We start from the raw sequence: 26,660 nt of genomic DNA, 5'->3' as shown, positions 1-26,660 counted from the left end.
ATTACCATTAACCTCATAGCAAATACATTGCATCTAAATTGCTAATTTCATTTTAAGGCAGTTAACAAATATTACTTTTCAGTAGTTCAAGTGTCAAATGAGAGTAATGAATTGGAAAGGATATGGTCATGGCCTAATTTAAGGTACCACCATCCTGACATTTACATGGAGGGACTGAGTAAAACCCAGTCAGGATAGCTGGTCTCCAGGCTGAGATTTGAACCCAGGACCTCCTGAATAAGAAGCAGGAGTGTTATCCACCATAACATTCAGTGGTTTCATACTGCGATGTATATGTAACCTTTATCATATGAGAAACGTTTATTTAAATTCCTGTACTGTAGGGCTGCCTGCCAGATTTTAATATGTGGATGGTTGAAGACCAGTATACTACTGCAAACAGCACAACCAGCTGCACCATGCATAAAGCCATGACTCACAGATGATGAAGGTTAAGGATAGGGACAACTTTACTTTATATATATATTTTTCAGGAAGTGAAAACATAATCCCTCAACACTAATCAGTTCAGCTTTCCATAAAAAAAGTTTATATATTACTGAATCAATTACAGAAAAAATCAACAGTGGAATTCTTAAGTTCTAACTACATTTTGTTTGTTATAAAAATTTAAAAATACAAATTCTTAAAACATATTCTGGAAATTTCCCTGATCAGTTTGGCTGTTCATATGGAGCATTATTTATGCTATCTAAAGTGATTAATCCTTCTCAGTACCATGACAAACACACTGTAATGTCTTCACCACATTTGTTCATGGTCCAGTGCTGTTCTCTGAATTAACAGTTTTCATATCAACCTACATAAATGTTCATTATCTACCATTTAAACTAAGTTCAGTTACTTTTCACAAATTCACTGTGACAGAATCTAGTATTTAATTACACACTGAGGTCTGGTGGCTTGTAGAATGGTCGGCATCGTTCATAGTACACTTTCGTTGTTCGTTCTTTAACCACCTCTTCTACATTCAATTCAGCTTGTAGTAATCGTAGCTATGAAAAGAAGATTGTATCACAAATGATTATAATGACAGTAATATTGCAAAATTACAGAAACAGAAGAAATGAGGTAATTTTTCCTTAAATTATTACCTTAGTTTGCTCCTTTCTTAATGTTTTCAGGAGATTTGAATCATCATTTTTTTCTCTTTGCTCCTTAAGGCCACGTACTCTGTCAGCAGAAACTGTGATACATCCCTTAATAGCAAATTCTCTATTATCATAGTTTTTCTTCAACTGGAAGTATATATAACAGTATATACTTTAAAGCACAGCACAATTCATTATGAACATTATAGTAAAATGACTGTACAGGAAAATAGAAAAGAAGAAGAAAAGACTGGAAAGATGCATTCTTGCAAGTGTACAAATTAGACATGATCAGATTTCCAAGAAATACTTGAAAAAGTGGAAACAACTAATTCCTTGCCTTACAAATTGACAGTAACTTGGAATTGGAAAACACACATTCAATGCATTATGCCTAAAATAAGCTCAGCATACTCTGCTGTGAGGACTGTCACATTTATGAAAACAGAAACTTTAAAATTAGTCTATTTTGCCTACTTCCATTTGATCTTGTCATATGGAATCATTTTCTGGGGAAACTTGACAGAAAAATTATTTTTCATCCAGAAAAAAATCATTAGAATAATGTGAGGAATTATTTAATAAATTTACTACTAGCCATCAAATTCCTGCTCTTATTATCATTATTTGTAGTGAACATAGAAAAGTTTCAAACAGACTCAGATATCCACAATATAAATACAAGATAATCTTCCCCCGCACTATAAAAAGGCTTTATCACGATATAAAGAAGATCAAGTCGGCAATAAGAGTACCTCCTATATCACTCCTACTCCATAGAAGAATTACCTTAACCAAAAATTCTCAGCCATTATAAATCAATGTAAGCGATAGTGCTTTCTCGTGTAATTATTTTTGCAGTAATACTGTAGTTGACTGTCATAACTATGTAATTTATATTTGTATTAGAAAAAAATATTGTATTTGTGCTAGAACATGTTTTACATCCTTGGCTTGGGCCTGTGAAGGATCTATGGAATGTAAATAAATTCTATTCTGTTCATGTCCCACACTGCAGTAATAACTACAAGTACCATATATTTTTATGAAACTGGCTTGTGCTGTTAACCTCCAGTATATAAACTGACTGCACAAATGGCTAATTAAAAATAACCATAATTTATTTATCTGTTCAGAGACTTATTATACTCTTTGTTAATACAAAGGAAACATTTGCTACCTGATCGTATAGTTCTTTACAAGAAGAAGAAGGGTCTACTTGAACCTTGAATGAATCTGTTGGGATTGATGCGTTTAACATGTAAATGATTTTATCATCTAATATCCTCATCCTCTTCAGAGCATCCTGGAAATATAATTATATAAATCAGTCATTTGCATATTGAAGTGTGAACATACGTTTAGAAGATGAATGAAATGATGCTTCTACAAAATGGGTGACTGACCTCTTGAGGTCCTAAAGGCATATGAAATTTTTGGTTCTCTGGTGGTCTTCTGAAGAGAACAATCTTGCTGGAAATCATTATCCACTTCTCTAGCCTATAACTAGTCACTTTACTGGCTAAGCTACCCCTATTCATTTGTTGTAAGAAAGTAGAATTTAATTTAAAAGTTATCAAAACCCAGTAGTGTAATTTTCCAATTCACAAGTGACCACTGTATTTTCCCTGTGATAAACTAGTATACCTACACATCTCTCTACCTTTTTACAGTTTGCATAAATAGATGTAGGTATCTCAGATTTACATATTTACTGAATGTGACACGACAGAAGAAAAATTCTTGCAAATAACAGTGTATTTTTTCTGGTATAATTTTTCAATATGAACTCTCTTTATAGCTCAGCATACATACTCTAATGTGGATGTTGTCACCTGCCTTCCATACATATTTTGGGTAACTGCAGCTTACAATATCCTTTCAAATAACTGCTGTAACAATGTTTCTTTTTAGAAATACACTTCCTTTACATAACATCTTACAAAATATTAATTGGTTTAAATAAGATGAACAGAGGCCTGGAAATAGGTTCTCCTCTACTTAAATGAAAATTCAGAATTCTGTGGCTGCCAAGTAATCTTACTGAAAAATAGGCATATGCCACTGTCTTGGAAGATGTCAGCTTCCCCCTCAGACTGTGGACAAGGGTAATTTCCTGGCATGTTCAAATATGCATTAGGGTTTACAATCTTTTGTTTCTGTGAAGAAAAATTGTGTTTGTGAGAGTACACCACACATTCACATTATTAATATGTCTTCTAGGCATCCGTCTGGATTTGAATCCCAGATACTACAAAAATTCCGATGTGCAGTCACCGGCAGTGGAGTGTTTCTTCAGTGTCTCAGCCATCATCTATCTTCATACATATCTGCCGACCTATGAATGAAACTCGTATCGAAATAATATACAAAAAATAAACTATTATTTGTGTGACAAAATTTGTTTTGTTGTGCCATATTATCGCATTAAATAAATATTTAAATTTGAAATACCAGCATTAATGGAAATCCTATTGGTCATATAGGTTAGGTCAGTGGACTTCGCACTTTCAATTCGCAACTGTTCAGACACACAACTGATGTGGTTTACTAAAAGGATATTAACAGAATATGATTACAATTTGAGAACAACCAATATTTTTACCTGAAACTGTAGAAAATCATCACATTCCATGCTTTCGGCCGCTGCCATTTTAATATAGTCTCGCCACCAAAAGCAACTTCCCGTCATCCTCTAGAAATGCTAGGCCTTGAAGTTGAAAGCTGCTAGGGAAAGAACTTTCTATGAAAGTTTACTTTTAAAAACTAAAAACCCTGAAAATCACCCATTGGAAAGGTAAGGTAACATAAACTCTCGTAACATATCAGTATGTAGATAAAACAAGGAACACATTAAAATAATATCTACTTTCAAGACGGTAATAAATTTGCACGTTTTATATTCATGATTGTCAGCTGAAGTGCATTGACAAAATCAGTTTCTCATGTGACCCGTCACTTTCTATAGTTTCTTACATTGAAGTTTGAAATATTGAGTTTTGGTAAGTGAATCTATCAAATTGTATATAATACAGCATTATAAATAGCCTTCAGTATGTTCGTTGCCAATATTGTACCAGATCAATAACTTTGGTCCTTATGAGTCATCAGTAACTCTGTACATTTTAATGGACAGGTTATAGTAGAGTTTTTCATTTTGTAGAGAAGCTTTAAAATGATAATGTGCTGTTTTTAGATGTCGGGGCCTACACATAAATACCGCTATAAAAATGTGGGGTTGGATTCCCAGGAGCTTAGGAGAAGGCGTGAAGAGGAAGGAGTCCAACTGCGAAAGCAAAAGCGGGAGCAGCAGCTATTTAAACGCCGCAATGTGTTTATGCCAGGATTATCAGATGATGATGGAAGTATGCAGGTATATATTTAGTTGCCTTTCCATTAAACATCATATTAAATCACATTTTAATAGTAATTAGTGTTGATTATCAAGCTGAAGTACTACTAGAAGTAAATGACAATTCTTGGGAATATGAAATGTATATGTGCTTATTTTGTTTAATATGTTAATGTTTCACTGTGTTGTTAAGGGATGTAGTAGAAAATATATCTTATTAACATTTTTAAGAATGTACAGAATGGTTTTCATCTGAACGCTGAAAGTGGTGGTTGGTGCTAGTATAGGTAAAGAAACACTTAAAACCTATATGGTGTGAAATTATATAAAATTACTAAGTACATAATGCAAGCAAAATGGTTCCATTTAATGTAGAAATTAAAATATCCAGAATTATGGTAGAGGCAGTAAGTATAATTGAAATGCTGCTCAGTTTCTTTGAGACTACACTGCACAAATCCTAGAAGGCTGTCATCTTCATACTAGCTGCCGCAAAAAATTGAAACTTCAAGGAGGTTCTACACCCAAACCACAATTAAAAGAAACTTATTGACACATTGATGCAAGTGCTATGATTGTTCTTAGCATTGTGTGCTTTTAAAGAAGTCTTTTACAACTTCATGCAGTATGGGAAGCAAAATATGTTATAGTGCACTTTGACATGGTAAGAAAACTACCTGTTCAAGATAATATGCCATTGACTGTGTTGCATAAATTTATGTGATGATATCAAAACTTGAAATGCTAAAACATTTCGTGAATACAGTTACCAGCAATGTAAAGGACTTGCAGAGCAACCCACTCAAAACAAATAGTAAATCAAAAATAATAATGTAAGTCACATATTTGTTATATCTGATTACAGTAACTATTTCTTATTCTAGAAGCATGAATACAATTCATATTTGAAACTGTTTAGATAAAGAGGTTACATTTAGAACTTTATTATAATAACTTTTATGTAACTCATGCATATTTGGACTGAATGTCATTTCTAAGTGCTTGCCACTTCTGCTTCATATTTGGGAGGTCCAAGGTTCAAATCTCAGACTGGATCAAGATTTTTTGTGGTTTTTTTCAGTTCCTCCAGTTCAGGCAAATGTCAGGACACTACTTTTTCCTTTAAAGCCCAGTGTGGAAACAATATACACCATTGCTTTTAATATATATTAACCCTGCATTTTGTATTTATGGGTTTCATATGATTGTCATAGTAAACAGCATTTAGTGCTTGATTTGTGTGAAGTGTTGTGCTTTCTTCATGGCACGCCTGAAACCTTATGGCTGCACACTGGTTGCGGAAAAGTGCTCTGGATCGAAAGACAAAAAATAAAGACATTTTATATTTGAGTTTTAAGTCTTATCTGATATAAGTCTGTCTGTTTCTTGGTATTACTGAGATGATGAATATCACTGCAGGTACATCGTACCATACTTTATCGATTTTAAGATGCCATTGATTGTAAGACGTACCCTTGATTTAGTATTAAAAGAATACAGTAGGAATTTTAAAACCTTGCATACCTTGCAGTGTATTGGAATATAAAATCATGCATATAAAAAAACTGTTTACACTCGAAAGGACACTAATGCCAAATGCCGCCTCAAGAGGTCATCATCAGTGGCAAAACAAATTAATTCATATAATACAATTCAAGTGCCAGGACTGTACCTTAAATTAGGCCATGACAGCATCAGTAAAACCTTGGGCAATCAGCCGCGTTAACTGGTTACTGTAGTAAACCGACGTTTCGGGAACAAACTCTGTCCCCATCTTCAGGGTTCTGATGTGACTGGATCCTCGGAAGTCGCCTGTGTAACAGAGGATTTTATTGATTGTACTCGCCGCGAAAGTCTCAAATCCTATATCATGATTGGATCCTTTATATCCTTTCTGATTCATTATTAACGTATCATCATAACTTCCAACACTATATAATCTGTGCTGTTGAGAGTTGTTAAATGAACTATAAAAATAAAGGATTCTGCTCGATGTAGTTGGTAATAACATGTCTTATAGATGACCTGATATGGAAGCAAAGCACACATTTATATTACTGTTCTGGTTTATAGGAGGATATCTTGTCTCTCATCAGTGCACCAACCATCACACTGGGCATGGTGCAAGCACTTTACAGTAGTAATGTGGAAGATCAACTAACTGCTACACAAAAGTTTCGCAAACTCCTGTCCCGTGAACCAAATCCTCCTATAGATGAAGTTATTCAGACTGGAATTGTGCCACGTTTTGTAGAATTTCTTCAGAATAATACCAACTGTACACTTCAGGTAAAAATTAAAACAAAACACTTCAGAGATGGAAAGGTGCATTTTGTTTTATGTCCAGCAGCATGCAACAGCTGGTATTTTAAACTGTGAAATATGCTATTTTAAAAATTAAGATTGAGAGTGTCATTTGAAAGTATTTTGGTAGTGTTTTACTAAGACATAGATTGTAGTTTTGTTGTGTGACTGTATCTCCCATAACTCAGTGTATGAAAAACCAGCTTTCTTATGCAATATGGCTGCATCCTTATTTGATCAGTGATATGGAGGCAACTGGGTTTGTGTTTCACTCTTATTTTCTGTAGAAATATGTTACAGAATTAAAACCAATTTGCTGTTAGGAGTGTCATTTTGTGATTCAGTGTCAAATGATATTTCACATGCTAACTTGTTAAGACACTATGACTGTTGTTCACAGCATCTTTGACTATGAGTTGTGCTGATCTTTTTGGATATAATTTGGCTGATATGTGTAGGAAAATGTTCAATTAATTACCACAGGATTGTAACCTGTTCCACGTTTATGAAGTTTTCTATTTTTCTTGTAATCCATGGATTTTTATATTTGTACCAAGATGTTAATTCCAATTAGAAAAGTTCAAAAGGTATGATGGACAGGTGGTTATACATTTGTGAATTATTATACATGGATGTTGTTTTTCGGTTTTCTGCCTTTGTATCATTTCATAATATTGCATGCATGTTAGCATGTCAGATACCTCTTGAAAATGGCTTGTATAAAGTGAAATTAAAAGTCATTTTGCTTATGTCCTTTCTCAAGATGAATATTCAAAACAGTAAGAGTTGCCTGTTTTCCATTCCTCACACAGATTTTATGCTGTCCTCTTGCCTTCATGAGTATTTGAGACCAAAAAATCTGAAATAGGCACAGACACGAAGATACCGCACATGTGTAGGCATTAGGAAGATACTTCCTATCTAATAGTTTATAAATCTGTCATGCATTTGGTGAAATATTATATTTAATTAAATGTTCTAATATACATGTGCAATTTTAATTTTTTTATTTCGAATGTAATTAACTCTAATAAGAATACCTTACCTGAAGCTCATGCAATATTTTCAATATTGCTGTTACTTTTCTTTCAGTTTGAAGCAGCGTGGGCTTTAACTAACATAGCTTCAGGTACTTCAATGCAGACTCGCATTGTGATTGAAGCTGGTGCTGTACCAGTATTCATTCAGCTGCTGGCATCAGAATATGAGGATGTGCAGGAACAAGCAGTGTGGGCCCTAGGTAACATTGCGGGTGATTCTCCAGAGTGCAGGGATCATGTACTGGACACAGGAATACTTGTCCCACTCCTTCAGTAAGTTTTTGAGTTTCTGAATGTAAATTTGGTGTTTATTTGCATACCACACACAAATTTGTATATAATGGTTAGCATCTCTGTTTTATATTCCTAGGGTATTTGGATCAAATCTCAGCTAGGAGGCTGGCTGTCCTGACTTTGTGTATGTGTGTGATTTTCTTGAATCTTTAAGAAATGTTGCACATCACCACATAATAGCTCACATCTCCACATCCTTGCTAACATATACTTTGTAACCATTGTATCATATTTCATTTCATGCTATATAACCAATACTTTGAACAGTCATTAAATAAACTATGGACCTAAAGTGTCATATTATATATTCTTTTAAGTAATTGTATGTAATTAGTTTGATTTATTCCTGTTAATTTCTTTTTTCTGGGCTTTATCCATCATCTCTCTTTAAAACGTTTTGTACCTAAACCTTTAAGATTTTCAAGAATTTTTAAAAACAGAAAATGGATTTAAAAAAGTAGTGCTATAATACCATCACTAATGACATTTAGAAAAGTGTAATTTTAATTGTGTTGTGTAAAATCTTAGTCACAAATTTAATTTTCAGGCTTCTGAGTAAGGCCACCCGCCTCTCAATGACACGAAATGCTGTATGGGCTTTGTCAAATTTGTGCCGTGGAAAGAATCCACCACCTGAGTTCGCCAAAGTATCTCCATGCTTGCCCGTTCTCTCCCGCCTGCTGTTCCATGCAGATGCTGATGTCTTGGCAGATGCATGCTGGGCACTTTCGTACCTGTCAGATGGACCAAACGAAAAGATCCAGGCAGTTATTGATGCAGGAGTTTGTAGACGATTGGTTGAACTTCTTATGCAAGTATTTTTATTGATTCTAATAACTTACGCCATTTTCTTTTTGAGACAAGTGTATAACTTTCCATGGGATTCAGTGATCCTCATTTAGAGCTGTACTGAACCCTGTCTGTTATTCATAATAGTATTATAGTTCTGTTTTCAGCACTTCAGAAGATTCCAGTTTATGTGTGATATGTGATGTGTAGTCACATTGTTATATGTTTCATCAGTCTTTAGATGTACTCTGTATATTTTAATATATCTCTTAGTTGCTAAGTTTCATCTCATAACTTCATTTTCCCAAACCTTTAAAGTGTTTTTTCTTTACTGGTGTTTCAGTAAGGAGCATTTAATAGGATGAGCAAGGGTAGCTCATTGACTGGCTAGGACTGGATAATTGGAGTTCAATTCTCAGCAGGGGCAGGGAATTTTCCCTATCACTTTACCTAGGGGTAAAGTGGCTGGAGCTTTAAATATGTGTCAAGTTTTACCTCTATTTCCCCATACATCTTCATGGATATGGTGCTTAAACACAATGAAACTTGTACCTTAGAATATACAGACAGCACTGTATATTCCAGTTGAAAATAGGAATTTACGAGTACTTTATTGTAATGTGAAATCTAAATCCTGTTTTACAGGCACAACCAACACAATGTGGTGTCAGCTGCTTTGAGGGCTGTGGGTAACATAGTGACTGGAGATGATGTGCAGACACAAGTTATCCTGAATTGTTCGGCATTGCCTTGCTTGCTGCACCTCTTAGCCTCACCCAAGGAGTCAATTAGGAAAGAAGCTTGCTGGACAATATCTAATATTACAGCTGGAAATAGACAACAGATCCAGGTTAGTAAAGTATTTTTTTAATTATATCATTGCGGCCAAATGCCTGGAGTGGTAATGTTTATTTTCACACCTATAGACTTGATGTGTACTATAGACTGGCAGCTTTGTGATAGCAATCTGCCTTGTTCTTCAGATATCTTCATACATAGTCTGCTGTGGCGTAAGAGCCCTATGAGAGCCAAAGCTGACTAGCTGGCTGCTGGCCTCACGTTCACATGCCTATGCAGAGGTGAAACGATCATCCAACCAGATATAGGGTGACGTGTGGTCAGCACGACAAACCCCCAGCAATTGCTACGGATTACGCTACCCATTGTAGCTCCCCAATTTCCTCATGATGCTGGGTTGGCACCGGTTGAAAATCTCGTGAGAAATTTCTTTCCCCGAGACTCGAACCAGCGTGCATTCCGTATCACCGGTCCGAAGCATGATGCCTCAGACCGCACGGCTATGGCGCGGGACCTTCATACATAGTAGGGAAGAAAAATTTCCTATATGCTGTTGCCTGTTAATACACGAGGACTGGCATCACACAGTGTCTTGCTTATGTGCATAAACCATTTTAATACTGACACATCAAGTTTCTGTAATTTTTGAAAAGTATTGTTGGCAATGAATGATATTTATTTTATACAATGACTTGTTCTGGATATCAAAGATTCTTTGATATTTCCAATATTTCCATGTAATTAGCATACAAGGGCAGAAATATTGAAATTAACCTGAAACCAGCGCAAGAAACAGTTCACCTTGTATGCAGCAGAATTACTGAGGAATTTGCTGCAGAGCATAATTCCATTATGCTATGATTGATGATAGTGATGTGTTAATGTTTTACAGTGATACACACCTTGTCAGTGGATCACGACTGCTTATCAGCATATTTGCAGCTGCCTTACAAATCTAGATGCAGGATTTTCTGTGTACATCCTGAGGTTACATGAAGCCATGGTGACAAGAAAACAGTTTTCCTAGAAATTACTTCGAATCTTTTGTTTCAGGCAGTAATTGATGCAAATATTTTCCCTGTTCTTATTGATATACTTGGGAAAGCCGAATTCAAGACACGTAAGGAGGCCGCTTGGGCCATAACCAATGCTACATCAGGCGGAACAGCCGAACAAATAAGATATCTGGTTGATCAAGGTTGCATCCCTCCTCTTTGTGATCTTCTGACAGTGATGGATGGAAAGATTGTTCAAGTTGCCCTCAATGGATTAGAAAATATTTTGAGGCTAGGAGATCAGGATGCAAAAGCACATAAAGGCATCAATCCATATGCTGTGCTAATTGAAGAATGTTATGGTGAGTTAAAAAGACATGCATACAAATTTATGTTAGTGAGATCTTTACCTATGCTGTGAAGGAATTAAGAAAAACCACATTCCCACTTCTCTGTATTATGGCTTGTTTCGTGGAATATTAAGTCAACTGTCAAGTTTTTGTCAGAATTGGCTTACTGTGTTACCATGATATACAGTTGCAGTACAAACTAAAGGTTGTCTTATTAGAAACCAGATCGTAGTTGCCTGTTCATGGTCATGGAAGATGGTTTCACAGAAGTCATCTAACTGAAATCTTATAGGTTTGACTGTCTAGTCTTTATTTCTATTGTTTTTCAGACAGAAGTTTCAACATTATTTGCAATTTTTGGTTAAAAATTACTCATCTTAAAACGTGTGGAGAATAGAGTGTATTGTTTATATTAAGCAGAAAGAAACTGTTTGCTATTATTGACAATTTAGCAACATTGCCAGACAGCATATTCCATTTATGAGAGCCAATAACACCAAATTCCTGCTGTTGAAATGAAATTGAGAGATTAGGCACACTGGTATGAACTTGGAAGATTAGAATGTGAAGTATTTCTGTTGAGCTGTGTTTAATGTTAATGACACAAGAGTTGTGATTACACAGCTGTCTTTCAAACTAATCATTATGTCAGGCATTTACTTCTGTTGGACTTAACAAAGTTTCTACCGCAAGGCCAGTATAAATTGGCCATCACCCATCTTGCCACCAATGATAGCAGATTTTTTATTTAGTATAATAATGTTTCAGGTCTGGACAAGATAGAGTTCCTGCAGTCCCATGAGAACATGGAAATTTATCAGAAAGCTTTTGATATCATTGAGCATTATTTTGGAAGTGAAGAGGAAGATTCTCGGGTTGCTCCATCAGTGGATCAGGATGCACAGCAGTATCAGTTTAATGCAGACCAGAGTGTTCCTATGGGTGGATTCCAGTTCTGAATGGGCTGTCCGTCGTCTGGCCGCTTTATGTCAGTCGGTGGGTTAGTCACTGATTACATAGGAGTTTAATTTATCAGTGGAAACACAAAACTCTTCTCGTGAAGAGGAAGAATTGAGAAATACATATGATCAGTAATAAGAGAAAACTAAAAATGTTTCTACATACAATGATCCAATGATAATGAAATGGTTGGAAATGTGCCTGTGTTCAATGGTGATAATGTGAGTGTCCAAGATGAAAACACAAGGACTAGATGAATTTGTCATACATTAAAACATCATAAGTAAGATATGCTTTAAATAAAATTAAAATTTTCTTTTTTCAGTTTTGTGAACTTACATACCATATCAAGAACAGGTCTAATGAAACTCAAAAAGTACAGATGTAGCTACATGAGATAAATACACATACATTCTGTTGTAAGGATGCCTGTAAGAATTCTGCTGGTGTTTAGTTTTCTCTTATTTCCAATCAAATAGAACCTTGGGTAGGAAAAGTTGCCTATGTGGTTCAGTGTTTCATGAAGTGTGGGTAATTGTGATCTTGCTTCATGCAGGTTGAAGAAATGCTCACTGATTGTATTTAGAAAAACAAGCAAACCTGTGAGTAATTTCATTATAGTTTGGTTTGTTATCGTCTTTCCCACTTTCTCTTTTTAAGTTGAGATCTTGGAAGTGCTTGATAACAACATGAAAAGAAACTTGTAATATTAGGTCATCTGTAGTAGATACAACCATTAACGAAACAGTACAGTAAATCAAGTTTGAATTTCTGTTTCCCATTCATGATTGGGTGGCTGTGGTTAGTGCTATGTCTTGTTATTTTCCATCAGAACTTTGGAAGCATAATCCATACGGGGAGATACGAAGGCAGACACTTTTGACCCTTGACGTAGAGCTTAATTAAATTCAACACAAATCCCTGCTGATACAGTGGATAGTAGTAGGGAAATAGGTGTAAAACTGACTAAACAGCTTGGAATGTTTAGATTGTCTCCAAATATGATCTGATAGATTTTGGTGAATGTGATTTGGCTTTAATTTGCCTAAAATCATATCATGCCATGATAACATTTCTATAAAGAAAATTTTATGAATTGAGAAATTATTCTTCTACCTAGACGACCGACTAGTGCAGGATTTATGTAGTTATCCCTTTATTCTTCTTATCTCCAGCCCTTAAAAATCAATTATAATATTTATCCCCTGTCTTCTTTTTTTGAAATAGAGTATATTATTTTCCTTAATTAAGATTACTTAATATTTTACCATCATTGATCTTAATCCCTCACCTTCCATTCAGAGGCCTGTGTTAGGTTGTAATTTAATTTTGACATATGTATCAAACCTTCATAGTATTATCCCTCATGTAATATTCTTGACTTTCATTCCGGTTATATTATTTAAAAAAACTTGTAATACAGTTTTTTATTCAAGATAATAGGTAAGCTTATTTTTTATTACATCTTCCAGGTTAAGTATATGCAGGCATATGCTTCCAGATGATTTTGTACACAGATCTGCCACAGGCCTCCCACTTCTGTACCTTAAACACTGTGACAAAATGAAAGGTAGAAGACTGTCTTGTATGACTAAGACTTTGACTATGCTGAAGGATACACTACACTGGAGGCATATGGAAAACGCAGTGTGTCATATACCACTTATGTGTAGGGAAGTTTGACATGTTTACAACAGTTCAAAAGAAGGTAGGCATCTGTTTACCTTTGAGGTGGTACTCAGAGTGAGTGTAGTAATGATTCGTCACAGAAACTTCAGTGACTGAGTGAAGTAAACATACAGTAGCAATATGAAACCAAAAACAATTCTCCATTTAACATTTAGAGATTCTTTTTATTTGTACATTGTTTTGATATCACATGGTGCTCTGAAGCCTTCTTCTCTTTGTATATAGAATAATTTAAATATGAAAAGGTATCCATATTGTAAAGGTTAGTACAGAAACATTGTATTTATTACGTGCATTTGACTGATTTGAGGCTCATTATGTTTTGGATTTTTTAGTTCCCAACATATCAATGGACCTCTCAGATCCAGTGTTAAAGGATCCTGAAACTGTTGTGAAAGGAATTTTGCTAATGTTCTCAACTTTGACACAACACTGAGACTACAATAATCTGAACCAAGACTGTCTCTCACTTACTTTTATGACTGAAGACAAAGTGAATATATTACTTAATTACATATTGTATGAAATATGTTAAAAATGACACTTTTTGGGGAAGTTATTGTGTTTTGTAATTTTTAATAAATTAATCTGTGATATCATTAATGTTTTGGAAGCATTCGTCATCCCAAGATGAAAATAACAATGAGATATTCTTTGCTTCAAACATACTGTCTACAAATGGCCAGAAACACTGTATAGGATGAAAAATCTGATTCTGATTTTATTGGGTAAGAAACAAAGTATTGTATAAGTTCTGAAATTACAAGAACAATCTTGTGGGAGTGTAAATTACAGAATTCAATAATTGCCTTTGAAAACAAAACTAGTCAAGTTGTCACCTCACTGTATAAAAGGAATACAAATTTTAGTAGTATTTCTCAAGATGTTGCTAATGGTTTGTACTCCCACAAAATCTGTACCAAAATTAATGTGACTGTAAAAAATGTTATTGCTAAATCAGGAAAGAAAAGTGTGTATACAAACCATAAATATATTGCTTGAAATAAATTGAAGATGCTATTCATTACTCCTGTAATAGCTTATTGCTGTAGTGATATGCATTTTCCACTCTTTTTGCTCAGCAATGCACAAGCAGTGAATCAGGTCAGTGATGTGCCATGTGGAGGCAGTTCAACTCCAGGTTTTGCTTAATCCCAGGAAATGCCTCTGAGTTTTTATGCGAGCGATTTTCTGTTGTAGGGACCAACAGTCAGATGTGGTAATGTAAACCACAAATTGGTTTTGAACTCATGGTTGAGCCACCATAAGACAAAGTACTGTATAATGCAGGTATAACCATCACAGTTGTGTAGAAACATACATTCTTTCTTTTCATAAGATTTTCACTGGACCATTCCCCTTACATGCTGCTGTTCATGAATTTTCTTAAAATGTTGTCTAATGTTTGTTCTTTGCCTAACACTGGATACTAGTATGGAGCTATTATTTTTGCTTCCATCACTAATGTTTGGTCTCTTCTTGCAGTAATATGAAAGAAGAAGATAGAAATTTTAAAGTAAAATCAATATATAGACGTGTATTATTTATAGACCAGTTAATTAGCAGTATATGATAATTCTATGTTGAACTTAATAGCAATTTCCTTGCTAGTCTTTGCATGAACCTCCCAATTTCTTTTGTTCACCATATTTGTTTGTTACAAGTCTGTATTGTATAGGATGTTTAAAATCATCCTCCCCTGCTAAATTGTGGTTTGTTGAAGGTAGGATTTCTAGTAGTTGGAGCTAACTATAAATCAAAAATATTTTTGAGTCTGAGCTATGTCACAGTAAGAGAAGATGGGAAGTAGGATTTGAGGTTTTATACTCTGTAAATCAGCTGCCTTCCCACCAAAATGTATTTGTAATGGTCAGTTGAAGCTCAGCAATACAGTCTCATGCACCCTTCAGTCACCTTCACAGTTCTGATTTTGTTCAAAGATCTGAACAGTTCTGCATTGCATTATGGAAATAATTTTTTTCATAGATCATGTTGCAACTTGAAGCTGACGACCAATGTAGGATTTGTATGTGGAAGATTCCATCCTGTCATGATAGCACAAATAGAAGCAAAAGCTGTGTTTTCAGGCAGCAAGTAGATGTTTTGCTCCATACTATGGCCACCTTTATCCTGAAGGGAAGTAACAATTTCCATTATATAGCTGGTTTGACCTCACTACTGGATTTGTCATAGTGATGAGAGCCCTAATATCCCTGTCAACTACTGCATATTTGACACTCCTGTGTAAACTGATGTGCTGTGAAGGTGTAGTACTTCATGGACACATTTCCTTATTTTGATACCAAGAGTCAAAATTTCATATTATAACAGAATTGTTAATTTTCAAATACGTGGTTTCTTAACCAGAGGTGCTGTCATGTGATGTGGCTGTATTGTAGCAAGTACTGTTGGTAGTATAGCAGCTGTAAACAAGAAAATCCACAATCATGTCTAGGTTTCATTATCAAGCTCTGCCAAGAATGGTACAGCACCAAGGGCATCTTGATAAGATAAAGTTTTAGTAAAGATCCAAGGGAATATATCGTTCATCTGATTATCGTGTAATTACAGAAGACTCCCTGGTAAGTAAAATAACTTGTTTAAATATGACAATATTTTGCATTTAATAGTCATGTACAAATTACTGATAAAATAGTTTATTCGAATGAAACTTCACTCATTTGCATAATTTTACGGCTCATGAATTTTTTGCATTAGCGATTTTCATTCTGTATACTGTCTAGCATATATTGTATACAAAATAATGAAAGCGCTAATTTAAAAATTCAGTGAAAATACATCTGCACTATTCATTGGTATTGCCACATTTACAGACGATCTAAGTCATAGATGTTAGTATTAAACTGTAATTAATAGATAACCTACGGTGACTTGACACTAAACTAGATTCACCAGTTACCAAATGTCTATAAATTACTTACGGACAAACGGGCTAAACCATAAAAGGAATCTTAAAATGAAGTCATTTGTAATAATAGGGATATAATAATTGTCTTTGTCACCGTGTCAAATTAGGTATATGAAAGACTTATGAATGAAACGCACCCAAGTATCACGCTGTTGATATTATCTTTAGGAGGCTTCAGAATTATTTGTGTACTTGACACCATGGGCATGGATGTTGTCTGTATGAGTTTCGTATGTAGTTTGGGAAACATGGAAATGACGATGTACGCAACTATAAAAATATATATTATTAATTTATAACAATGGGTAATTGCTGTAGTCGATTTGGATTACCTAAAATTGCTTCATCGAAAAGCCATCTCAAGTAAGGTTCTATTTTTCTTACAAAAACTGTGTTATCATTTCAATCAGTTTATACAAGTTACTGTATATTCAGGCTGATAAAAAAATTTTGCTTTTACAGAAACGTTGTGTTGCTGCTGGTTGGTTTAGATAATGCAGGAAAGACAACAGCAGCAAAGAATCTTATAGGTGGTAAGTGAAAAAATGAGTACCCAATTTGTAATAAGAGTCATGTTTTTCATCCTTTATTTCTATTTTTGTTCACATTTTTCAGAGTCACTTGAAACAGTTATGTCAACTGTTGGATTTTCCAGAGTTTCTCTAACTCATCAGGGCTGTTCTGTTGTAATATATGATTTGGGAGGAGGTCCAAAAATTAGAGGAATCTGGCATCGATATTTTGCAGATGTGAGTAAATCTCTTTGTGTTGAAGTGTTGAATGAAGTTAATATTTTTATACTTGATGGTTATTAATTCTGATGTGACAACATTTGTTTGCAGGCCCATGGTATAATTTTTGTAGTGGATGCAAGTGATGTGTCTAGGTTGGAGGAAAGTCATCAGGTATTTGCAAACCTTTTGTCACATGAAAAATTGGAAGGAAAACCAGTGTTGCTGTAAGTAATATGATATGCACACAGACATATTGAGATCATGCAAGAAGGGTATATCAACGAAGTTTTTGTTTTACAGGAAACTAAATTCATATGCTTATTTTGCTTGATAGATGTGCATTATTAGTGTTCATACATCCAAATGTAACTGTTTGTATCTCTGTGTAGAGCAGTATTAGCATTATACCCTTCAGATATTCCATACATCCCACTATTTTGTGTTGTTAGACCAAATAAATCTAATTATGCAAATATGTTGATATGCCCTTGCATGATGCTCTTTATGTGTAATGTTTTTCAAATATTTGTATTATGTGTATCTAATAAAATAAAAGTATTGTGGTTTGTATAATTTTATCTTGAAGAAGGGGTGCTGAATGTGGCTTTATTGCGCTGAATTCCTCCATGCCTAAGGAAGCATCAGAATCTTGTAGACTGAGACTGGCATTACAACAATCCTTTTGATGAAGATACACAAGATGAATATTTTGAATGGCTATGGGTATTGGCCCATATTTGCCAGACATATGGAATCTGAAATTAATAGCTTGTGTTCATGCTGTCAGTAGATTGCTGTAAAAGGTAAGGGGAAAAAAGTAAAACTGTCTGCTGCACACCATGTAGGCACTTGGGGGGATAGCAAGAGTAATTGAAAGTTACAAGGCCAAGTTAAGAAACAGAAAACAAATAGAAAAGTATATAAATGAGTGTATCATGGTTATACATGTATTTATTTTGCACATTGTATTTCTAGTTTAGCTAATAAACAGGATTGTGAGGGAGCCTTAGATGAAGTGGACATTGTGGACTTGCTGAATGTGGAGGCTGTGGTCAATCAGCATCGTTGTCCCACTATAGTGGAGATGTGTTCAGCTACAACAGTAAGAAAATCTCATAACAAATTGGATCCAGCCATTCGTAATGGGTTTAGGTGAGTTATCTGTATGCACAAGGCTGTTAGTGATGTCCAGCACTTCCTGTCTAATAGCAGATGCTAATTAAATGTGCAGTGTTTTTTTTATTTCTTCCTTTTTTACAGCAGCCTTATATATGACAATTTTCCCCTTGACTAGTAATATAATTTGATATAGAGTTCTACTAGTTTTTGGCTTCTCCTCTTCAGTCTGCATAGAGTTTGGTGGAACTGTGGTCATGCATACTTCCAGTGAAATTTGGGGTTTTGTTTACATTTAATTGCTGTCTGATTTAGCACTCCTGTGCTGTCAGTGAAGTTAGGTTCTACTTCTTCTAATATAAATAGCTGTTTCTGCTAAAACTGGTGAATGAATATTGTTATATTTGTGAGACAGATACTTTATACCAATTAAGTTAAGTATTATTGTTGGAACTAATTAGACCCCATACTTTGGACCAGGCAGTTAACCAGCAAGAACATTACTTTGACTTTCTCAGTGTGATGCATGATGCTGGCTGTTTAAGAGAAAGTTAGGGGTGAGCATGACCTACATTTTGACTGTGGAATGTAACTGTTTCATAGGCACTGGAATTTTCTGACATGGCTGTTCTTGAGTGGTGTTGACAAATTCCATGAAGCAGAGTCTGTGAGAAGCTTATAATGACTATTATAATCAAGAAATTCCATTTTATGAAACTTATAGATTCATTATTGTGTTCAAAAGAACCTACTGCTGGTCCCCATCCTTTGCGAGGTGAATCTAGTCCATGACCATTAAGTGGTACAGTTATCTGTAATAATGTTGGATCTACTATTAAAGTTATGATAACTCTACTTAATAATCTTGTGGCCCATAAACCTTACTTGCATTGTATTGTTTGGCTAGTGTTGCATTTAGAGATGCAACAGTATATAGATTATGCTTTTGATTGTTGTCATTACAGTATTGTGTTATATATGTGTCTTTATATAGGTGGTTGATGAACTACATCATTAGAGAATATAGTGATCTGAACAGCCGAGTAGAAAGTGATATGGCTGTGCAAAGGAAACAAATAGAACAAGAGAAAAAGGAACGTCTTGAGAGAATACATAAAGCAAGAGAGGAGAGAGGTGAATCCATGGCAGATGTAGTTATAGCAAATGGAACTTGCAATGGAGGAATACATGATGATAGTGATAATGATGTTGTTATGGCAAACCCTTTCAAGCCAATTACTGATATACTGGTGAGTTTTCTGTCACAGCATAAACACTCTCCTGGTTTAATGGAATTCCAGAACATTATGTCAAGCCAATATAAAACAAATGTAACTGAATATTGGTTTATGGTTGGAGGTTGGTGACCTAATTTGAAAGCAGATTTAACTCTACAGGTAACTAACAGCTTGTATGATTTGAGATATGAAGATTTCTGTCTTCTGGGTTGTTGTGCCATGTAGTCTGGTAGACAGCCATCTTTGTATTACATATTATTTGCTCTGTGAAGAAGAAAATGGAATTAAGACAGTAACTTAGTAATTGAAACAGGAATAGCACTATTATAGTGTACATTATAAAATAGTCTGTATAGTATCAGTAGTGCAGTTAGATTTTCATTTAGCAAATCAAATTCTGATATCAAGGAACCTCCCGAGACATTCGTGTAAGTAAAGTAAAGTAAAGTTTGTCCCACTATACGCCATTTAGGCGTTTGGGGTGAGTGGAGGTATAGCTCCTCTCTTCCTTGACCTCGGCACTAGATGGGGGTGAGTGGTCAGCATCACGCCCCGGCCGGCTTTACCCCCGGGAAAGGACCCCGGTACCCATTGTACAGGAGGCTGGGTGGGCCCCAGAGCCGGTCTGGACGCAGAGGCTAGAGGAAAAATCCTCTGCCCCCGTCGGGGATCGAACCCCGGTCGTCCAGCCCGTAGCTAGTCACTATACTGACTGAGCTATCCCGGCTCATGACATTCGTGTAAACAGATGTTATATAGATTTTATTCAATATAAGAAATTGGTTAACATTTTTTTAGCTTTCAGTTAATTAATTTTTCTTTTAATCTGTGTATTTATTTGCTTCTGTAAGATTATAAGGTTTAGATTCCTAAACATTTGTTTGAATGTTGGCCCTGATATGTACACTGTTGCCTTCATGCTGTAGGAAGACACCAAGGGACCTAAAACTCCATTAACAGAACCAGTACTGGGTAGCCGAGTAATTTTGGTGAAAGAGTCTCCAGAGAAGATACAGCCTAATGATGAAGAAAAACAAAATTCGCTAGATTATGGAGATGGTAATAAACTGACTAGTAATGTGAAACGATTTTTGGATATTGATGGTGATGAAGTGGCATTAGTTGCAAGTGCAGATAACAGATGTTATGCTGGTGACAACCAGTCTGGAAGTGCTGCTGCTATTGGACAGGTTCCAAGTCCATCTCATAGTATCACAGGGCTTATCAAAGGTATGATGCATATGTTCATGGAAGAGATTCATTTTCAGTAGTTTTGCACTGCAGTGATTATATGCTTGGCTTGGATGTGTTAAATATACTAGGAATGTTTCATATACAACAAGGGAACCTTTTATACCTTTCAGAATCAGTAATACATATTAATTTTTGAAGAAATTTACTGCTTTCTATCAGTCTAATGTTATACATTCTCTCAGTCATTAAAAATTTAGAAAGTATGTTTATTAAATACATTAACTAACTAACTAACTAGATGGCTTACTGAACCTGAAGGTTCGTCACCAAATTAACCAAAGCCCCCCACCGGACCCTGTCCTGGGCCAACAAAATTCAGTCTCCTTCAACTCCTATCTCCCATAGATCCCACCTGACATTATCCTCCCATCTCCCCAGCAGTCTCTTCCCCTTATTAAATACATATTTTGCAATATTAAAAGTTAAATTAATTTCTATTCTTTTTAGTGACATTATATATGTAGGAGGGTTTAAGGAGCATGTGTATATGTACTCATGCATATACATTTGTATACCTATATTAATTATGATTTTTGTGAAAAAAGTTTCAGATCAACTGGAATCAAAGGAAGTCCAACGTAAGAAGAATTGGTTCTTTCACAGAAGTAATCGCACAGCTCCTGCTCCACTGGGTCCAGCTGGCTCACAGTTTCACAATTCATTAGATGAGACTGACTTAAGTGGAACAAGGAACAAAAAACAGGAAGGAGGAGGACCATTATTTCTCAGAAAAGAAGCTTTTGTGGAAGAGAGTAATGTGTCTGAGGAATCCCCAGTTAGAATAAAAAAGAATCGATCTGTTACTGGTAAATCAAATTTATTTTGTATTCAATCTCGTAGTGCTAGTTCAGAGCATCTGGAAAGTTCTGATTCGCCCTTGGAGAAATGCAAGTCATCTCATGAGACAAATGGGAAAAGGACACATATTGGTGAACTGAAGTTGACAGGTGCAAAAGTGCAACCCTTGAATAGCAAAGGAAGTTTGTCCAGTACTTTTGATGAACGAAGTGCCCCACCAAAAATTGAATCAGATAATGTTATAATTATAAATCAGATATCCAATAACTCCTTTGCTTCACAAGGTAATGAAGGTTCACAGGATCTGTGTGATGAAATTTCAGCAATACCCATAAGGGAGTGGTCCACTGACAAGAGAAGTATGTCAGTAGAAGATAGTTATACAACTTGTCACCAGTTACATGCTGCAAGAAAATGTGTACCAAGACAGCTGTCATATGGTGAAAGTGAGAGCAGAGGTACTAGCAGACGAAATTCAGCACAACGGGGTGAAAAGAGACTCGGGAAACAGTCATTGGTAGATGAGACAAGTTCAACTGGCACAAGGAGTCAGATGGGTTTACAGCACTTAAGTGATTCAGGATTTGTTAGTCCCAAGAATGTGTTACCCCCAATACGACTTGCCAGCTCTGTTGACAAGCCATCTTGGATTTTGCCTCCATTGTCAACACGAACAAAGCGTTCTAGTCAAGGTGAGATTCTCAGTATGGAAACCTTCTCTAATGATTTTTTTGTCTTTATATAGTATATCAGGCATGATGTTCCTTGCATATTCCAGCATCCAGGTGATTGGTGAGAATTCAGGTTATCATGGCAGCAAGGATGAAGATGACTGTCTTTTGGGATGTTGTGCCATGTATTCAGATAGAAGTTTACTGACATTTCAGTTGTGTTTGCTGCTTCTATAATCAGGGTGATCATCACCCTGATATGGAGGCAGCAAGCATGTCTGAAACTTACATCTGAACTGCAGGCCTGATGACTGACTATCTTTGGGTTCCAGCTGTGATGAGAAATGATGAATTTATTAGCATTTTATTACCTGGAATACAGTGGAATCTTAAGGTTCATTATTGCATTCACAATAACCTACTTTCTGAGACCCTGTGTAACATTTCGTAAATACTAACTTTTTAAGATGAGGGGCCGTTAGCACCACATCCAATTTCCAAGTGAGAGGACAAACCTTCATTGGACCTTCATAACCTGTTAGTATGTTCATAGCTGCTATTACATATGGAGGTCATCTCCTCTGTGTGCAGTTTCTGCTCATTGAATGTATGTTGTCACATGTTTATTTCAGATTCTTTACTGGGATTGGATAAACCTGAAGCTGGAGCAGCATCTGCTAACTGAGTCAGCCATGACTGAAACTTTGAAGCTAAACAAGGAGCAGAAAATAGTAAAAGTGCAGGAATGTATTTTTTTTTTAAAAAAAAGCCATTAAAGGTGGGAACAATTTATGTGCAGTGAAAACAAAACCCTGAATGTGGTTTAAAAAAATCCTCACATTGTGTGACTTCTTGTTCTCGAAGTGGTTATGGAAGAAAATTTGCTCAAGCACTGAGCAACTCGTAATGAAGTTATTTGGATTGATAATTATATTATTCATATATGATACTTAAACAAGTATATCAGGTGAATTTTCACAATTTGGAAATATATTGAAGACTGTCGATTTGGATTTTGAAGAATGAAATTTGGGAAACACAATTGGCTTTGAGTGAAAACTAGTTTAGTGATGATGATGATTGTGGTGATGTTCATCTGGGTTCTGGTGCTGTATGGACAGATCGGTTGATGCCAGTATATTGGAGAAATGTGTTGTTTCCATCTTCAGGGCAGAAGTGACATTACTGGAAATCAGAGGGATTATATAGGATGGCAGGAAGGGAAGTCTGAAGGAATGTAGCCAATCAGGATGGAATGAGGTAGAGATTAAGCTGGACCAATGAGGAGACTCCAAGAAGGCATCAGAGGAGTAAGGGCAGATGGAGGGAAGGTGTTAGAAGTGAAGAGGGCCACCATAGGATGGGGTTGATTCTTTCAGAGAGACTCTCTTCATTCTTTCAAGTCACAAAAGGGAGGCTTCCATGCCCAACTCAGGGTGAAGTCATCTTTGCTGTCCATGTCATTGTCACTTCAGCTCTGAAGATACAGACAGTATGCTTCTCTGAAACATTGGCATCTACTAACCTGTCCACATGGCATCAGAACTCAGATCATCGTCACTGCTGAGAAAACCTCAAGATTCACATACTTTAGTGATGTGGTCCATAATACCATATCTAAGAGTTGAGTACTTTTATAAATTAGATTTCAATAAAGAAGAATAATAAGCAGAGTTTATACAATGCTGCAAGTAAATTAAATTTAGGAGACTGCACTTTTTAGTTATGATTTAAATACATTTCTTTAGAGTAATATTTTTTAATATGTGTTTGGAACTCAGTAAATAGACTTTGTCTTTAAAAGAGATGTAAAACCATGAATTTAAAGAATCAATTTAAAGAAGTACCACTCTCTGAGAACAAGCATGTTGACTAGTGTGAGAAAAACTATAATTAATGAATTAAACATTCTAGTCAGTCATAATTTTTTAGTTTTTAAAATCTTAAACAGGCAGAGGCGCATTTTATTTGCCATGTGGTGTTTCTGTGTATAACTGTATGAAGTTTATTATATCTTCTTCTTAAAGTGCCTATCCGTTCCGGATGTTGGCAATCAGCATAGCAATTTGATCTTTACTGGCTGCTACTTGAAACAGCCCTCCAGTGGACATTGGGAACCAAGTTTTTAGGTTCTGAAGCCAGGAGATTCTTTGGCCTGCCAGGTCCCCTCTTTCCGAATACTTTTCCCTGGATTATCAGCTGAAGCAGCCCGTATCTATCACTATTTCTCATGATATGACCGAAATATTCCAACTTTATCTTTTTTATGGTGTTAACAACCTCGATGTCTTTGCAGAGTTTCTCGAGAAATTTTTTGTTGGTTACACGGTCAATCAAGGAAATTCTGAGAATATGTCGGTACAACTACATTTCGAAGGCCTCCAACTTTTTTGAAGAAGCTTCGGTCAACGTCCACGATTCAGCGCCATATAAAAGCACAGAGAGAATATAACATCTGAGTAGTCTTAACTTGGTGTTTAAGTTTAAGTCTCTACTCCTGAACATTGATCCCATTTATTATATAACTTTGACATTTTCACTGTCCTAAAAAGAAATCTTAACACTGAATTTGACATTTTATCCAAAAACATAATTAAGTCCCTCAAAGCTGTGTTGTATGTTATTCACTATAGCTCAGAAAGTGCCTGCATAAACAGCAGCCTAAAGCAAGCATATAATTACTTTTACAATTTATCTTAAGCATTAAAGTGAAATCACCAAGTACACTGTGATATTATTTGTATTCTGTACACAGATCCGTCCAATTCTTTGAAAACTCTTTATTATAACTGAAATAATCAGTATAATTTGTTTTTAGCAGCTGAACTTTTTTACTGATGTACATGTATTTATTTAATAAAAGAATAATGATAATGTATGTTTTGTGTTGTATTCATTGTATACATTTTGTGTAAGAAGAATGAAGCACTTGAAATTTCCACGTCCTAAACCAAAAGTGATATAAGCATACAGCTGGGATCACAATTTAAGTTACTTGTCTCCTTGTATTTGTTAGTGTATAGTTTTTTATACCTTCTGTTACTTGCTATGCCAGATGTATATTAAGCAAAGACACCAACGTGTCTGCCTGATTAGAAGAAGACTGAATTAATGTTAATGACTTTGATAACATGGTCAACACTGCTTCATTGTCTATATATAGGGGTAGACAAGTCACTAGCACAGGACATTAACACTTATTAGAAGACAACATGCAAGTTCAAGTCTGTTTTCTTTTTGACGTAAATACGTCTATATGGAAGGGTCATTTGGCAAAACAGCATTAGGAAAATGTGTAAGATCCATATCAACTATGTGTAAATATGGACCCACAATGGTCAGCTTTTATATGAACTCCTGTGTGCATAACAAAGCTTTACCTAAGAAACTAATTTGTTATGTCATCTGTTTATTCGGCATTGTTGTATTTCATTACTGCCGTCAACAATCCGCTTTCGTTATTGCGGAAAGAGCTGAGCTGTGAATCGCTTGTAGAAAACGTGGGTCGTAGAGTAGATAATATTGTGCTGTTAAAAACGTTTTAGAATATCACAGTGGATGATGAGGCGGGCGCTTAACGCTTAGCGTGATGAACAATAATAATAAATAGGAATCCCTTGATACGTATTTACATCAGATTCTCCGGAACCGTGGTTGCATTGTAAATTTTTTACACACTTAAACTATTCAGTTCTATTTTATTCAACTATACTTTTCAAAATTTGTCAGAAACAAATATCAAAAGCAACTGGAAATATATACTTAAATATGTAGGTTGTGATATTCCAGGGTGTTGGTTTGGATAAAACATCCCTTCCGAGAGGTTAAACAAGGTGATTCACAAGAAGTCTGTTTCAGTGCAGGTTATTTCATATGTTTTTAAACATCTCTCAAACATTTGTAAAATGTATTCAAAGAAATAATAGCAAAGGATGCAAGAATATTTGACAAATTGCATTTTAATCAAACACCCTTCTCGTATTTGCATTTAATTTAAATGCTGTGAAGCAAGTGTGAGGTGTCTTTAATCCTTTTTTGTCGCTGGCCACAACGATTTATAGGCCATCTATCCCTATCCAAACAAAGATTTATGTATGCTTGAATTTTGACACCGGAGTTGCTTTATAACTTAGGCCCTGCTGCCATCTTATAACAATTACAGAACTATTTGTAGGATCAGTCAGGGTGTGCAATAGTGTGTGGCTTATTTCCCTCTTTGCTGTTGCACTGACTGTGC

The 26,660-nt window shown here is 35.5% G+C and overlaps 3 protein-coding genes and 1 long non-coding RNA gene across 13 annotated transcripts; 2 read left to right on the top strand and 2 right to left on the bottom strand.

Moving 5' to 3' along the window:
- Positions 1-527: 527 nt before the first annotated feature.
- Ccdc58 (Coiled-coil domain-containing 58) lies at positions 528-3,827 on the bottom strand. Of its 6 annotated transcripts, none has more exons than XM_087357366.1 (5): positions 3,718-3,783; positions 2,928-3,001; positions 2,293-2,418; positions 1,116-1,259; positions 528-1,016 (listed from the first exon to the last, which is right to left on the bottom strand). In XM_087357366.1, the coding sequence occupies exons 3-5, from the start codon at positions 2,401-2,403 to the stop codon at positions 903-905; spliced, it is 369 nt and encodes a 122-aa protein (XP_087213492.1). In that variant the 5' UTR covers positions 2,404-2,418; positions 2,928-3,001; positions 3,718-3,783; the 3' UTR covers positions 528-902. The 6 variants fall into 6 exon arrangements, with proteins under 6 accessions (XP_087213492.1, XP_087213494.1, XP_021929947.2 ...); XM_087357368.1 differs by lacking the exon at positions 2,928-3,001 and adding an exon at positions 3,390-3,450 and having other exon boundaries at positions 3,718-3,767; XM_022074255.2 differs by lacking the exon at positions 2,928-3,001 and having other exon boundaries at positions 3,718-3,827.
- Kap-alpha1 (karyopherin alpha1) lies at positions 3,790-14,710 on the top strand. Of its 3 annotated transcripts, XM_022074209.2 has the most exons (9): positions 3,790-3,909; positions 4,309-4,485; positions 6,538-6,753; positions 7,861-8,081; positions 8,650-8,913; positions 9,537-9,741; positions 10,743-11,046; positions 11,803-12,030; positions 14,019-14,710. In XM_022074209.2, the coding sequence occupies exons 2-8, from the start codon at positions 4,309-4,311 to the stop codon at positions 11,991-11,993; spliced, it is 1,578 nt and encodes a 525-aa protein (XP_021929901.1). In that variant the 5' UTR covers positions 3,790-3,909; the 3' UTR covers positions 11,994-12,030; positions 14,019-14,710. The 3 variants fall into 3 exon arrangements, with proteins under 3 accessions (XP_021929901.1, XP_021929899.1, XP_021929900.1); XM_022074207.2 differs by having other exon boundaries at positions 11,803-14,710; XM_022074208.2 differs by lacking the exon at positions 3,790-3,909 and adding an exon at positions 4,002-4,114 and having other exon boundaries at positions 11,803-14,710.
- Positions 14,711-15,518: 808 nt separating this feature from the next.
- On the bottom strand, positions 15,519-16,748 carry LOC147872345 (uncharacterized). The gene is made up of 2 exons (XR_015537447.1): positions 16,626-16,748; positions 15,519-16,106 (listed from the first exon to the last, which is right to left on the bottom strand). It is a non-coding gene; the product is annotated as an uncharacterized LOC147872345 (long non-coding RNA).
- LOC110834747 (uncharacterized) lies at positions 16,100-25,301 on the top strand. 3 transcript variants are annotated; one of them, XM_022074206.2, is made up of 10 exons: positions 16,734-16,975; positions 17,075-17,145; positions 17,228-17,361; positions 17,455-17,570; positions 18,322-18,498; positions 19,457-19,712; positions 20,627-20,930; positions 21,500-21,760; positions 22,076-22,444; positions 23,056-25,301. In XM_022074206.2, exons 1-10 carry the CDS (start codon positions 16,914-16,916, stop codon positions 23,106-23,108), a joined length of 1,803 nt encoding a protein of 600 aa, XP_021929898.2. In that variant the 5' UTR covers positions 16,734-16,913; the 3' UTR covers positions 23,109-25,301. The 3 variants fall into 3 exon arrangements, with proteins under 3 accessions (XP_021929896.2, XP_021929898.2, XP_021929895.2); XM_022074204.2 differs by lacking the exon at positions 16,734-16,975 and adding an exon at positions 16,100-16,265 and having other exon boundaries at positions 21,500-22,444; XM_022074203.2 differs by having other exon boundaries at positions 21,500-22,444.
- The last annotated feature ends 1,359 nt before the right edge of the window (positions 25,302-26,660 follow it).

This window comes from Zootermopsis nevadensis, unplaced genomic scaffold (genome assembly GCF_977971745.1).
Source record: "Zootermopsis nevadensis isolate Lab colony 2312 unplaced genomic scaffold, Znev_1.0 Znev_ptg000028l, whole genome shotgun sequence".
NCBI lineage: Eukaryota > Metazoa > Arthropoda > Insecta > Blattodea > Termopsidae > Zootermopsis > Zootermopsis nevadensis.
The sequence above is the reverse complement of the archived record's forward strand: the minus strand, read 5'-3'. Positions and strand labels throughout refer to the sequence as shown.